The 15,538-nt window shown below is 42.3% G+C and overlaps 1 protein-coding gene across 2 annotated transcripts in view; it reads left to right on the top strand.

Annotated features, from left to right (window-relative positions):
* The window catches only part of MYZAP (myocardial zonula adherens protein), a 143,391-nt gene that overhangs the window by 55,681 nt on the left and 72,172 nt on the right, over window positions 1-15,538 (top strand). For both annotated transcript variants that reach the window (XM_004452890.4, XM_058294263.2), the window contains exons 9-10: window positions 2,794-2,873; window positions 4,876-4,981. In XM_004452890.4, coding sequence (XP_004452947.1) covers window positions 2,794-2,873; window positions 4,876-4,981 — 186 coding nt within the window. The remainder of the gene's footprint in view (window positions 1-2,793; window positions 2,874-4,875; window positions 4,982-15,538) is intronic.

Genomic DNA, 15,538 nt, shown 5'->3' on the forward strand with positions numbered 1-15,538 from the left:
AGAACAAGAAAGTTTCCTATCATGTTGGCTTTTTCTATAGGGACGGGAAATTTATTGCTTTGTTTATGAATCTTCTCCATTGAGGCTTCAGAAATGCTTTCTTTTCTTAGCTAAGACTGGATATTCCAATATACTGCCCTTTCCCCTTCAGGGATAAGTCTTTGAGAACAGAAATCTTGCCAAATCTCAATCACACACCACAGGAACAGCACCTCTCTGTTCCAGGGAGATCTGAGCCAGTGTTTGTATCCTGTTCTCACCTACTTTTTTTTTTTTTGTCCTTATTTATTTTTTTAATGTTACATTAAAAAAATATGAGGTCCCCATATACCCCCCACCCCCTTCACCCACTCCTCCCTCCATAACAACAATCTCCTCCATCATCCTGGGACATTCATTGCACTTGGTGAACATATCTCTGAGCGCTGCTGCACCTCATGGTCAATGGTCCACACCATAGCCCACACTCTACCACAGTCCACCCAGTGGGTCATGGGAGGACATACAGTGTCCAGTAACTGTCCCCGCAGCACAACCCAGGACAACTCCAGGTCCCCAAAACACCCCCACATCACATCTCTTCCTCCCACTCCCTACCCCAGCAGCCACCATGGCCACTTTCTCCACACCAATGCCACATTTTCTTCGATTACTAATCACAATAGTTCATGAATAGAATATCAATAAGTCCAATCTAATCCATACTCTATTCTTCCATCCTGTGGACCTTGGAATGATTGTATTCTCACCTATTTTTGCCTTTTGCTCAAGGACAAACAGTGCTTTTGAATGACTTCTCTACTGTATGCCTTAATTTGCTGTTTCTTTTATTGAGCTTTGTATTCAGAACACCTTTTTTTCCTGATGAGTAAAAATCTTCGAAGGAGTGTGCTCTACCAGGGACCCTTCTGGGGAACAGATAAATATTCTATACCTTGATTTGGTTACCGGGTTCACAGGTTTATACAAATATAAAAAAATTATTGTGTAGTGTACCCCTAAGGTTTTTTATACCTCAGTTTTTAAAAAGAGATTTTTTTGAAGTGAGCTCTAAGTTGTTAGGCCTTATCCTCCTTTATGAGGAGTATTTTTTTGGAGGGGCTCACCTGTGAGAGATTCTTCACTGTTCTTTCAGTGCTAATGTAAACTTCGAGGGGAAACAAGTGGGATAGTGGAGCAGTTCACCCAGGGCAGGCAGTAAGAGAGTGCATTTGCTATAGAGAATTTAAAAGCCGTAACAAACCCCAATAAAAATTCATCTTCTGGGAGCGGATGTGGCTTGTGGCTCAAACAGTTGAGTACCTGCTTCCCACATGAAAAGTCCGTGAATCAGTCCCCAGTGCCTCCTAAAAATAAAAACAACAAGCAAACAAATGAAAAAAAAAAACAACTCAGGGGAGTTGTTGTGGCTTAGTGGCTGAGCACCAGTTTCCCACTTACAAGGCTGCAGGTTCAATCCCCAACTCCAGTACCTAAAAAAAAAAAGTTGACCTTTTTGATTCTAAATATGTTGGTGATCACATGCTCTTCCTGGCCTGGGTGGGGTGCACTGCTCTCTCACCACTGCTTGTAGCTTTGCTTTTAATAATTTGGAAGAAGAAGTTTGGAATCTATACATCCAGTAAGAGTTTTGTTGGGGAGAATTTCTGAGAATAAAGATAAGGCACAATGGTTCTTAGAGGAGGACCCAAAGTAAAACAGTCTCTTCTCAGTTAGTGAGCAGGATTTGATAACCTTTGATTTTAAGGAAATTTATTATACTAATGTCTATAATGTATTTCTAGTATAATTTTGGTTGTGATGGGCACCACACTTTTATGGACATTTTTCCACTTTGTCTAAAGAAATAATTGCCCAGATCATATTACTTTTTAAAAATTTATCTATACAGCAAAGTGTACAGATCTTAGATGCACAGCTTCATACATATTGCTGCTATAGCAAATTACCACAAATTTAGTGGATTAAAACAATGCACGTTTATTTTACAGTTCTGGAGGCCTGAAGTCCTAAAACCAAGGTGTGGGCAGGACTGCGTTCCTTCTGGAGTCTCTAAGGGGAGAGTGTTTCCTTGATCTTTCAGTTTCTAGAGCCTGCCTGCATTCCTTGGTCCCATCCTAGACACAAAGCCAGCGATGCAGCATCTTCCTATCTCGCTCTCTCTGATTCAGACCCTCTGCTGCCCTCTTTCAATGACCATTGTGATTACATTAGGCCCACCCAGCTAATCCAGCTGTCATCTTCCCATCTCAAGATCCTTAACTTAATCACATCTTCAAAGTCCTTTTTGTCATGTAAAGAAAGTCATACATTCACAAGTTCTGGGAATTAGAACATGGATTATTCTATCTACAGCAATACATTTTTACACATGTATTGTGTAAACAGCACCCAGCTTAATATATAGAGTATGGCCAGAATTTCAGAAGGCCCTTTTCTTGATGATTCAGAATATAATCAAGAATTTTGCAAAATCACAAGCAACTGATTTCAAGTATTGATTATATATTATTTGGGACTATAATTCTTCACAAGATAGCAGAAGCTGGGCTGATGGAATAATGTTTTAAAAATCATGGACAGCTTTATCCAAGGTATCTGTCCCATATTCGTAAATAAGTCTATAAGTGCATACCAGCAGATTTGGTTTCTTTGAGCTTTATTTGGACTCTGAGTAATGAGTGTGTAAACCCAAAAGGTGTTAGAGACTCACTGGTAATACAATTGCTTGCTAGGCATTTTCTGTCCATCTTGTGATCCACTGATTAAAATACTAGTTTCTGTTTGTTTTAGGAACGCCATCAATTGCAACTCCAGCTCCTAGAGCATGAAACAGAAATGTCGGGGGAAATAACTGATGCTGACAAGGAAAGGTAAGATGTAATGCCTTTTGTTTCATAATAGATTTAGCTGTTGGACACTTAGTTTGCCACTGAGCTGCCAGTGCAAAGTACCAGAAATGTGTTGGCATTTATAAAGAGGATTGATTTGGGGTAAAAGCTAATAGTTCCATGGCCATGAAATGTCCAAATCAAGGCATCAGCAGAGATGCTTTCTCTGGGTCCTTCCATGTGGAGAAGCAGGATGGCCACTGATCCCTGCCAAGGTCTCTGCCTCCTCCTCCAGAATCTACCATTTCCCAGAGCTCAGCTGTGGGCAGCCAGGCACAGGGCTTGTCTCTTTTCAGGCCTCCTCTCTCAGTCTCTCGGGGCTCCTCTGCCTTTCTGCAATTATAGGCAAACATGGAGTCCTCTTTCTCTGTGTATCTGTCTCTCCCTGTGTCTCCATTTATATCAGTCCCAGCAAGAGGGTAGAGACCCAAACTGGCTCATACCTCACTGATGTGGTCCAATCAAAAGCCCTAAAATGATCTTATCTAGTCATCTTATCCAAGCCTGCCAACTGAATTCAATGCAATCAAAGGGTACCACACCCACAGAAATAGATTAGTTTAAGAGCTTAATCTTTTTTCTGGGATTCCCAAAATTCAAACTGCACAGACACCCTGTGTTTTTGTGGGCTAATTTGGTCCTTGTATTTTCATTCATTTGGTCACCACTTGTTGTAGCTCTATACATGCAAAACGTTGGACTGAAAGCTTCCAATATGGAGCCAGGATCTTGAGGAGTTTACAGCCACAGCTGACAGTCCTGGAACATATCAAAGATGTCATTAATACAAAAGTTCAGTCTATAAATATTCTCCTTTAACTTGAACTGCATAGGATATACCTTGCAGATAAGAAAACTCATCAACTGTGACTAATACCCTTTGCCCTGGAAACTAATTTTAAAGTATCTCTCTTTGTTTCCAAACATTGATTAGTAAAACCATGCATTGCCCTCTGGCTGTGAGCATCTAAATCCCTCATGGAAAATATGGGTGTCGGGCCCACTGCTTCTCCTAGAAATCAAAATGCACAGCTCTGTGGTGAAGGAAAACAAGGCTGGAATGATTTGAGCATTTGGGGCAAATCACTTAACTCCCAGATTCTTCGTTTCTCTGTAAAGCAGGAATTTGTTTTTAAAGGGTGGCTGTGATGATCACAACAGTGCCTGTCTCACTGGGTTATTATTGTGAGGGAATTGTTGGGAAACTGCCTGCCACACAGATGGGCTGAAGGATATCTATTTTCCTTCCTTTTTTGAAACTTTGAAGTTATAGGAGTCTTCCCTAGTCCTTAATCAGTGTTAAGGAGGGACATGGAAGAAATGGGGAGTGGGAAGTGGACCACCACCAGGCCCTTGGCCCAGCTCTTATTCCCACGACCCCGGAGAACTTAGAGTCTTCCTACTGTGGTTGCTTTGAGCCAAGCAAAGTCAGGGAATAATCTGTGCTCTTTTAAAATAAAAGTAGAAAATATTTTATAATGTGCTCTGCTCTATTTTGAGGCAGAGAAGATCTATCAGCATGTTTCCCATTTACCTGAAATAAATGATGCATAGAAGAGCTATAATTCCAGACTTTGGGGATATGCCACTTGATTTCAGATATTTTGTTGTGTTGCTAGACTCCTCTCCTTCTCTGTACTCCAAATCAACATAATTTTTTCGGCATTCCAATATTGTATTAACTCCCAAATAAACAGCCTCCCACACCTGTAAATGATACAAAAAATTCTGTCTTAGGCCCTGGAAAGTATAGTAACTGTCCTTATCCAGAATAAAACTTGCAGTTGGGAACCTGAAAAAGAATCCCGTATTCCTTCTATAGTGGAATGGTTGGTTGGTAGCTAATTATTTAGGATAAACATAAAATAAGAAGGGTACATCTTGGACTGTGATTTCTTATGTATTACTTCAAAGCTGCAACTTTCTATGCTGGTATTGCTGCTTTGGTTTAAAATTTTATTGCATTTTCTTCTATTTGTGTTAGGTATCTACAGCTGGAAGAGGCATCAGCCAGCCTCCGAGAGCGGATCAGACACCTAGATGATATGGTGCATTGCCAGCAGAAGAAAGTCAAGCAGATGGTTGAGGAGGTAAGCATTTGTAAAAAGCCATTGGCTCAGGATAGTTTGAAAACTTCATCCTACAAAGAGATCTTCCTCTCAGCTCAGTTTCCTCTGGCTCATAAGTGACCTTGTTCAGGCCACTGCCATCTTGGCTCAGGAGGGAATTTCCTTGTATATCCTCTGTGGATTGATGACAATCCTTTTAAAAGAGAGACTTCTCCAGATCAAAGCATCAGTGCTAAGAAAGCTGTGAAGCACAGTTCATAAGCTCACCAACTTTCAACGGACAGGAGCACCCTATGTGGTGCCTACAGCATAAGGAACAACAAAAGCTGTAACAAGAAAAAATCGTTTCGGCTTAGGTCTCTCCACACCTCCTGAACCTGCCTCCTCTCCCAGCTGCCACCCTTGCCCTGTCACCATTCCTGAATGTCTTTCTATGTCTCTTTTGTTCTCTTTTTCAGCCTGTCCCTCTCTTTTATCTCTCTTCTTTCCCCTCATTCTCCTCTCCACTCCTGTTTCCTCTTTTCCAACATCTTTTCTCTCCTTAACTGTGTATATAAAATGGAACCAAGTTATACATTTACTATATACTGGACATAGTTTAATATTTTATTTTTCTAAATGAAAAAAAAAAAACAGATAAGTTGAATGTTTCTGTTCCTCTAAGAGGAAAAAATCTTTTAACTGGTGTTAATGTAATCTGTCTCTCTTTCTTGTGGTGATTCTCAATGGCAGAAAGGCTATACTGTGGTAAAACAAATCACATAGTAATTTTTCTGGCTCAATTAAGATCTGATAGAAAAGTCTGGTAGAAAATAGAACAGTTAGGTACTAATTGTTCATAAAAATCCCTAGGGTCTAACTTGCAAAGAAAGAGAACGGATTCATTTTAATTAAATATTTGCTTGGCAGTGGAAAAATGGAAAAAATACTTTTCTTACATTAAACCCTACTCTGAAAAGTTATCCATTTCATAAATCCGTAAAATGTTGGAGCTATTAGCTGGTAAGGTTTGGGTCAGGGAATTGTGAGGATGGAGAGGGACACTCTGTTTTTATTATGTGTAGGATAAACATAGGCATTAGATAAGGTCTTGTCCCCAAATGAGAAATCCAGTCGTGTTGTGTTGACTCTTGTAAGTCTCACTGGCTCGTGCACACATCCTGGGGAGCAGTAGAATACCAGGGTTTGGATAAGGAAAATGCCCACACCCTTGCAGGCTCCTTGTGGACACAGATGGTGAAACTTATCAGCAACAGTGACTGGTAGATTCTGCAGCATTTTCAACCCTGTAGGTAGATTTCAGTTCATTTCCCCAAGGAAAGGCATGATTTTGTCATAATCAGCATCTCGGTGAACCATGTTGTCAGATTATAGGTTTTTCTGCTCCTCAGTTTCACACACATGAAGTCTGGGACAAGGACCTGCCCTTATTTACCCCATGTGATTTCCTCACTGTCCAGTATTATGTTCCTCTCACCTCACTTAGGGTGTTCTGTATTGTTTTAGAACCTAACGATTGAACTAAACCTTGTACTGGTTGGCTTCTGATTCCATTATTATTCTGTGAGGGTTTAAGACTGATACCAAAATCGGAGTGTATATATAGTGTGATTTTAACAGATACTTTCAAAGAAGTTTAGAATTCTCTGTTTTCCATCCTGCTTCCAGAATATAATGACCTACCAATTTGAAGGAACCGGGGGAAATACATACATAAAACTAGAGAAACAAATAAAAACTAGAGAAACAAATAAAGAAGCTTATTTGGGAGCTATGAAGTCACAGGTAGAGAAGTAAGGCATGCCCAATAAGCTTCTTTATGACCTTCCAGTGGAGCCTGGAAGACCCAGTCATTGGAATGAAATCCCAGGCTGGAATTTAGGATGGCACCATCAGAGTTAGCCCCACCTAGGGGGCGGCTGGGTTTCAACAGCAACTAGAGACTTAAAAAAATTTTAAGACCTTTGGTTCTGGATGTAAACAACTATCTAAATCAGTAGATTTGATACGTCAAAATTAATGTGTTTGACAGTACACCATGTTATACAACAAAAGGATGGCTTAAAATCTCAATTGCTGCAGTTATTTCTGTGACTACATTTCTATTAAAAGTTAGCATCATGGAAAAGGGATATTGATAAATGAACACATTCATAAGAACAGGAATGGATTAAAGAGAGTAGAGAACTGTAGTAATTCAGGGAATGGTTGAAAGAAGTAGGGAAGAGATGGCCAAGGAGAGACAGTAGAACTGACTTTACCTCTTAAAAAATGATCCTCTAGAAGGGGGAGCATATTTTTGGTTTGTATTATGATGCAAGGGCAGCCTAGAACTGGTGGGTGACATTTTCAAAGTGGCAAATCCCAGCCCTTCATTCAGCAGAGGAAAACATTGCTCATCTGGGCTACCTAAGAAGGTACTGACGCCTTCAACGGGTGCATTCCTTACGAGGTAAGACGCTGAGGTAGAAGCTCTCTAGAGTTCCTCCACATTTCTGGGTTCTGCTTTGTGAAAGACTATGTGGAGGAAATCTGGCAACCTTTGGTAAATATTCCTTATATAAAGAATTCTCTGTTGTTCTGTTGTGCCTAATACTAAGATCCTAGCATTATCATTACTTGGCATAACAGGTGGAAACAGCAAAGTCATAAATAAATCACTTCAAATCATTTGAACTAATTTTTGAAATGTCCAGACCCATGAATTGGTCACTTGTGGAATCTTGAACTCTGACTTTAGAAGAGATGTATAGTTTTATTTGTGAACTCTGGCTACTCACATATAGAGGCAGATTTGATCTAGAAATAGAGGCAGGCTTTATGTGTAGCAGATGTCAGGGACACTTTCTTCTCCCTCACATAAAATCTGAAAGCTCATCAGCCTGACAGCCAAACATTCCTCCAGGATGGGAATACAATTTCCATCCATGCTGACTATCATTTTGGTCATAATGTCTGTGAAGAAACTCAGTTCATTAAATTGATGGACTTGTTTTGTCAGCTCAGAATGTCCAGGTATCACTACTGAGGGCCCTGGAATCCTTAAATGTTAAGCAATATATTTCCTCTTGCCTTAATAGAATGTCATTTCATAATAATAATAATAGTGCTGCTAATAATAGCAGTATCAGCATACTGAACAGAAAAGTAACTGGCTCAGGTTTGATGGTTCTCAGCTCAGTAGTGACTTGGTTTTCCTTGTGTGGAGCAGTGCATGTTACTATGGACTTGTGCTATGTAAAAAGGGCTGATAGGGTAGGTGGAGGATGGGCCCTTTTGAAATGAAGGGTTTGTATATATCTTATGAAACCACGTTCATTGAAAGAAGACTCAAAGCAGGTTTCCTGAAGTGTGGGACTAATATCCAGCCAGGCTAGATATTTCTATCTAATTCATTCTCCTTTTGCCCAGGGTATCAGGGATTGCTTCTCTCTTTCTCCCAACACCAGTTCTTCCAGCTATTTCCTGCTTGGACAAAACAAAAATCAGTTTTAAGGATTTGTCAGAAAATAGAGTGAAATATCAAGGAACTGAAAAAAAAGTAGCACTCATGGGGAAATTTATTCATTCATTCATTCATTCACCAGATATCCACCAAGCCCCTGCTCTGTGCCAAGTCTGGTATGCAGTGGGGACCAATGCATAGACAGCCCTGCTCTCCAGTGTCTTAATGCCTGGTGTTGCCTGAGTTCCAGAGAAATCCTTTCCCTTGGAATTCATTCTCTTGTTTAAAAGCCTTGTCCTTTTTTTTTTTTTTTTTTTTTAAATTAAAAGAACACAAGGAATGTTACATTAAAAAACATAAAAAAACAAAAAACGTAAGCGGTTCCCATAAACCCACTCCCCACTCCCCACCACATCATTTTTGTAAATTGTATTTTTTTGAAGATATATTCATCACAAAAAAACTGTTACACTAAAAAATATAAGAAGTTCCTGTATAGCCCCACCCCCCACCCCACTCCTCCCACACCAACAACCTCCCTCATCATTGCAGCACCCACATCGCACTCAGTGAACACATTTTGGGGCACTGCTGTAGTTTATCCTGTAGTTTGCACTCTCCCCCAGTACATTCAGTGGGTTATGACAGGATATATAAAGTCCAGCATCTGACCCTGCAATATAATTAAGGCAACTCAAAATCCCAAAAATGCCCCCATTATCACATCTCTTCTAACTTCTCCCTGCCCTCAGCAACTACTGTGGCCACTTTCTCCACCTTGATGTTAAAGTTTCTTCTATTACTCGTCACAATAGTTTTATAGTAGAATATCAGTAAGTCCACTCTAGTCCATATTTTATTCCTCCATTCTGTGGACCCTGAGATGGCAATGTCCCCTCTACCTCTAGATCAAGAGGGGGCTTAGATTCCACATGGATGATGGATGCAGTTCCTTTCCTTGCAGTTGTAGGCACTCTTGATTCCCTGGTGTGGTGGTTGACCATCTTCACCTCCCTGTTAGCTGACCTGGGTAAGACCCACGAACCAGAGAGTAGGAGTCACCACTCTGCTGAGGCTCAGGGCCCAGCTGGCACTTGGGCAGTCCAGAGAGTCAAGTCTCCTGAGTATGGACCATCCCTAGTGCCAACCACAGGTTCAGTAAAAGTGACAGAAGATGCATGTGTAGGAAGGTCACATCTGAGTCCAGCTCCGTCACACTCAGGAGCACAAATTCCAAAGTAGGGTCCTCTGACATGCACAGAGTTCCAAAGCCATCTGCCATGATTACATACCCTGTGGATCTCCACAGCCTTCAGGAGAACCAGTCCCTAGGGTTGTATCTAGTTTGGAAAAGCCTTGTCCTTATCGGGTCCTTAGTCTTGGATCAGATTGTAGTCTCTTTGGGTTGCTGCTAAAGGAAGCAGGAGAGCAGGAATGGGCCCATGGCTGGGGAGGGACCTCCAGGTCTGGCCAGAGCAGTTGGCCACCTTCACACAGCTGTGAGTGCTGCTGCTTCAGCGAACAGGGTCATGCACCCCTCTTTACCTGCTCGCTCAGGCTGATTCTGCTGCCGACCAAAGCAGCTTTCCTGCCAAGGGAAAACTATCTGGAGGAAAAAAGCAAATTCTTATTTGCCCTCAAAGAGGGTTCATTTACATTTTTGCCAGTGGGCAATGATATTACTCAGCTGCATAAGCAGTAACTTAATAAGAGTTCCTTTACTATTTTTCACTTCAGTCTTTAGGTGTCCTTTTATTTGATCATTTCTTTCTGATTCCCCATTATGGTTTGTGATGTACGAAATGCTTCAGACAGAAAGAAGGGGGCCTGAAGAGGGTTCCGTTCAGTTGCAGAGGAGCAGAGAAAGGATTATTTCTTTAGATTCTTTCTTTTGCAGAAAGCAATTGTTCATAGTTTCCCCTCTCTAGAAATTAGATATTTGATGAGTGGATTGCCCCATATTAGTGCTTCTCCAACCGGGCTGCACATTGGAATCACCTGGGAGCTTTAAAGAAGGGTTGGGAGGGGGACTGGGCATCTCTCTCTTTTTTTTTAAGAAGCACCACAAGTGAGTCCAACATGCTCCCAGGACCGAGGACTGCTGCCCTGGATTCTGGGGATGAGCGCTGGCCTGGCTCTCCTCGCTGGGTTTTCATGCCATTACTGCATTCGGCCAGCCTCCTGCAGCTCCTGCACCTCAGTGGAAAGCTGGTGGTGACCGCCCCTTCCTCCGGAGCGCAACAGGCAAAGGGAGGAGGAAGGACTCAGTGGAAGAAAGCCAGGGAGGCCAGTCGCCAGGAGCACTGAAGTGCTGGGCCACGCCTGCCACCGCCTGGAGGTCTTGCCAAGCCCCTTCTGGGGAGGCTCCTTGACAGCTCCTTCTGCATAGCAATACTAGCCTGGTGGCATCCAGAGAGTGAAAGCTTCCCAGAGGCTATCCAGATACATCTAGAGAGACGCTACTAAGGCAGACTATGGCACACTTAAACAGATAATAGAGCCCTGAGGGGACAGAATCCCGGCCACCAACTGTCCTGGGCAGCTTGGAACTTCCCTTAACAGAGAGGCGGAAAGCGGATCCTGTGTGTCCTCCTGCCGCTGTGCGTGTGTGTGGGCATGCGCATGAGCTCACGCCTGCCCTCCTGGTGGAAAAGACCCACTTCTGTCCATGCAGAAGACCTTGCGCTGAGCTGCACTGCACCTCTTTAGGAAGAGGTGGAATAACAGCATTAACGATGTCCGCTTCGCAGGTGCAGGACAAAGCAGAACACTTTTGCAGTTCCTAAGAGGTGATTTGAAAAGTATTTAATTATCATCTCTTAGATTTTTTTACAAGAGTGAGGCTAATGCCATAATATAACAGTTCCCCACCTCAGGGAGACTAGATGGCGAATGATGAACGACTCTTCGGAGACTTGAGTTTGCGTTTCTGGCCCATGAACCAGGCGGCAAAGCTGGGCTTCCTGTCTCTTTTTCCTGGTCCCTGTGACTGAACCTCCCCAGGCACTGTGTGCAGGCGCACCCCTGCCTTAAGCAGCCTGGGCGAAGCGCTTTGTAGGAATATGGTGAAAAGCAGAGGGGAGCATAGGTTTCAGAATCAGATAGACCTGCATTTGTTTGTTATGGTTCCTTTGACAAGTTTTTAGGTTTCTTATCTGTAAAATGGGGTTAATAATAGTATCTACTGGAGTCTTTTTTTGTGAGAGTTAAATGAGATGATGTATATAAAGCCCTCAGCATAGTAAGTGGAATGTGGGAAATACCCAGTAAATACTAGCTGCTGTTGTTGTTATTACTGATGGACGTGTTCCTGTTGTGAATGCTCAAAGTGAAGTTAAATGAGTTATTAACATAAGCAAAATGACTCTGGTTGGTTTCTTGACCAATGCATAGGACCACCTCTCCTCCCTTTTGGGAGTCTTGTGGGCCAAATGGGATCTTTGGGTAAGCGTTTGTCTTCTCTACTATGCTCTGTGTTGCTTTCCAGCTTAGCATTAGTCCTTTGAGGAGAATATTTATGCACAAAGCAATTTTTAAAATTTAAATTCTCTCCGTCCCAAGAACCTTCCATTTGAAATAGTACAGCCATTTATTAGCATACAATATGTATTGAAACCATTGTATGTTGTGCTTGTCACATTTTTGTCAAATGTCTTGTGTTTGGTGGATTCAGAGTAATTTCCATCATGGATCATTAGCCAAATGTCATTTTTAAATGGGTTATGGGAAAGGTGCCTTAGCACTGAATCCAGAATTCACTATTTCTCAATTCACCTAATTCACTCAATTGAACTGTTTCCAGATCATGTCACACGAGCTCTTCTCCAGATTTAGTCTCCGGCTCTTTGGAAGATGGTAAAATGGTAGCCTGCTCTGGGTTGGAAGCAAGTCCTTTTATTGTTCGTGATTAGAAGAACACCTGTACTCTCTCACCTGGCAAGAGGTGGCATTTATCTGTGAGGAGCCAATGAACAAAACAGGAAGGCCATGCTCTTGAAAGGACAATTTGACCATGTAGGGCCCTCATTTGAGAAAATACCCGACTTGTGCACATCACCTTTGAACATCCTCAAACTGCAGAGTCAAGAGAACTCAAAAGATCCACAGAGTATTTTTTAGAAACTTAGGCGCCTAGACATCCAAAAAAGAAATGCAATGAAAAATAGCAGTAAAACATCATTCAGAAAATGCCAGGTGGAAAATGAAGCCTTACTTATGGAAGAACTGCCAAAGACATCTGCTAAGGAGATGGGAAGAGGGCTGAAGAACTTCAGTGCTCCGGAAAGGAAGTGCTGCCTACCACAGCTCACCCCAGAAAATACAGACGTAGCCAAGTGTCGGTGTGTTCTGATTGTTTTTATGTTGGAGGTAGCCCTGAGGTCGTCCTTTCTGAATGGGTATCAACAGTACTAGTCAGCGTAGCCCTCTTCTTGTTTGTTTATGAAAAGGTTGCATTGCTTCTGTTGCCAAGGGCAATTGCCTGAATAGACAGTTCAGCCAGCTTTTCTTGCAAAGATGTGTATCTGAAGAAAAGAGAAATATGTTCAGCTGAAGTATAATCTATGGTACTTTTTTTTTTTTAAGGAGGTACTGGGGATCGAACCTGGGGCCTTGAACATGGGCAGCAGGCACTCTAACAACTGAGCTACATCCGCTCCCCGTGGTGTTTTATTTTTAATGTGGCCTTCCTTGAGATGACTGCAGGTGATAGTATTTTATCAAAACGTAGTGTTGCTTAGAACTCATAGCCGTAGCTGCCATGGTCGTAGTGGTCAGTGGGTGCTGCATGTGCTGACAGGCTGGGAGCCCAGTGTCGCGCAGACCCTGGTAGCCTTCTCTCCCTCCGCTTCCCCGTGGCAGAGTGGGCGTGCAGATGCTTTCTTGTCAATATTTGTGGCTGGTCTTTAATTTGGATCCTTTTTCCCAGCTTAAGCAAGTAGGGAGGATGGGAAAGGAAGCAGATGAATAATTTCCGGCGTTAGTAATTAACCGCAATTCTGCTGAATACTCGGCTGGGTGTTCAGGGTTCCTCCAGGCAGAGTGGAGTCAAGCTTGACAAATGCTAATAGAGATGTCACTCTAGCATAGTTATCCCTATTTGTTAGGATACCTTTTCTGCCATAATGTTTTTCTAAGTCCTGGTGGAAAGGTTACTGGCATTTGTTCTACTGGCATAGATTCATTACCCAGTTACAAAAAAATGAAATAATACTTAAAAAGGGAATGTAATGAGTTTTAGAGAAAGCGCGTTGCCTGTGTGAGTCTCTCTCCCGTGGTTACGTGCTCTTCCCTGCCCGTGGTATTTCTTCTCTCTTGGGCTGGGCACGGGTCCCAGAGGCCAGATAGGCCCTATGTTGTGGAACAGGTAGCAAGGAGCCTGGCCCCATGGGTCCGGGCTGGGCCTGTGCTGGGCTGGGCCCCTCCTGCGCAGGCTGGTGCCAGCAGCCTCTGTCCCCTCACCTTCACTCTAGTCCTGGCCCCGGGACCTCTGTGTGCCAGGAGCTGCGGCAGCCTGCTCCTCCCAGCCTTTGCCGGGGACCTCACCTCGCCCCTGGCCTGCCTGGCCTGTGGGATGGCCTGAGTTATCTGCTCAGACCCTCTCCGATACCACGCGCCCCCCTCACCGCCCCCATCCTTCCTCGCCCTCGCTTAACTGCATCCTTAATCTTGGACTCCTGTGAGTACCGCCTGCCCCACGGCTACTCAGACCTCTACCCGCAGGAGGTGCCACGCCCAAGTGCAAGGCAAAATTTATTTAGAGTAAGCAAATATGTTACTGTTTCAAATTCTAGTGTTTAAGCTTATATTATTGACTTTTTTTGAAATCCTAGTATTTTACCTAAAATGTGAAGCTTTCAGAAGTTGTCAAAAATATCACTTGTGTAAGCCTTTTTTCTAAGCGTTTTAGAAAGAAATATGGCAGGTTCATTTTATGATGTGTATTGATTAATGGATATACGATACAAATTGTCCTTTCAAGGCAGAAGGTCTATTCTTTGTAAATGTCATCGAACCCACTTTCTCTTTATTGAACTAATAGGCTTTGAAATATTTCTCAGAGACCTAGATGCCTGCGTTTTGCCTGTAGGGTGTGCCGGCGGGCTAAGTAGCTTGTGCTCCCAGGATCGCTGCTACTGAGTGCTTCTGTTTAAAGCTATGCGCAGAGGCTGCACGTTCCCGCGGTAGCTGGACATGGGGACCATATTAGCTCAATTTTATTTTTTAGCCCAGAGATTGAGGCTTAGAGTCTTAAAATCTAAATAACCGGGGGAGTGGATGTAACTCAGTGGTTGAGCGCCTGCCTCCATGTACAAGGTCCTGGGTTTGATTTCTGATACCTCCTAAAATTTTTTTTAAAACCCACACTTTTAAAACAACAACAACAAAAACCCAGAGTAACAAACAGTCCCTGAACAAATAAGGGTGGTCCTGGGGGTCACACCCAGACCTTTGACTCCAAAGCCAGTATTTAGCTTCTTTTCTTCCTTTTTTTTTTTAAACTGGGAAAAAAATTTTAAATATAGAAAATTATAGAGAAAAAGAAAAGCAAAAACCCATGTATCTTCCTCCAGAATTAACACATGTTAACATTTTGGCATATTTGTTTCAGATTTTCTTTTTAATAGAAGAAATAAAATATTACTGATAAAGAAGAGTTTCCCTTTTGATCCTCCCCCCCCCAGTTCTGTTCCTCTTCCTTCCTGCCTTCCTTCCTTCCTTCCCCCTCCCTCTTGAGAGGCAGCCACTGCAAGAACTTGCTCTCTATCCAGGCCATGTTTCTGTGCTTTTACTGTGTATGTATGTATCCATATATAGTTGAGTTTATGTGTTTAAAAAATTTAAGTATTTGTTTACATATTTTGCAACTTGTTCTTTACCCCTATTTTTATGATATGATTATGTAGATCTAAATTATTCATTTTAAATTGTTGTATAGTACTACTTTATATGTATATATCATAATATGAGTATATTATAATTTATTTACAATATATTCCCACCCTATTAATGGGTCCTATTAAAGGGTATTTAGTTTGTTTCAAAGTTTTATTCTTTCCGTCAATACTGAACATGTATCCATGCTTCTTTAGGGAGGGGATATGCTTAGAGGAGGAATTGCTAGGGCCTGAGGT

Source organism: Dasypus novemcinctus, chromosome 3 (genome assembly GCF_030445035.2).
Source record: "Dasypus novemcinctus isolate mDasNov1 chromosome 3, mDasNov1.1.hap2, whole genome shotgun sequence".
Lineage (NCBI taxonomy): Eukaryota > Metazoa > Chordata > Mammalia > Cingulata > Dasypodidae > Dasypus > Dasypus novemcinctus.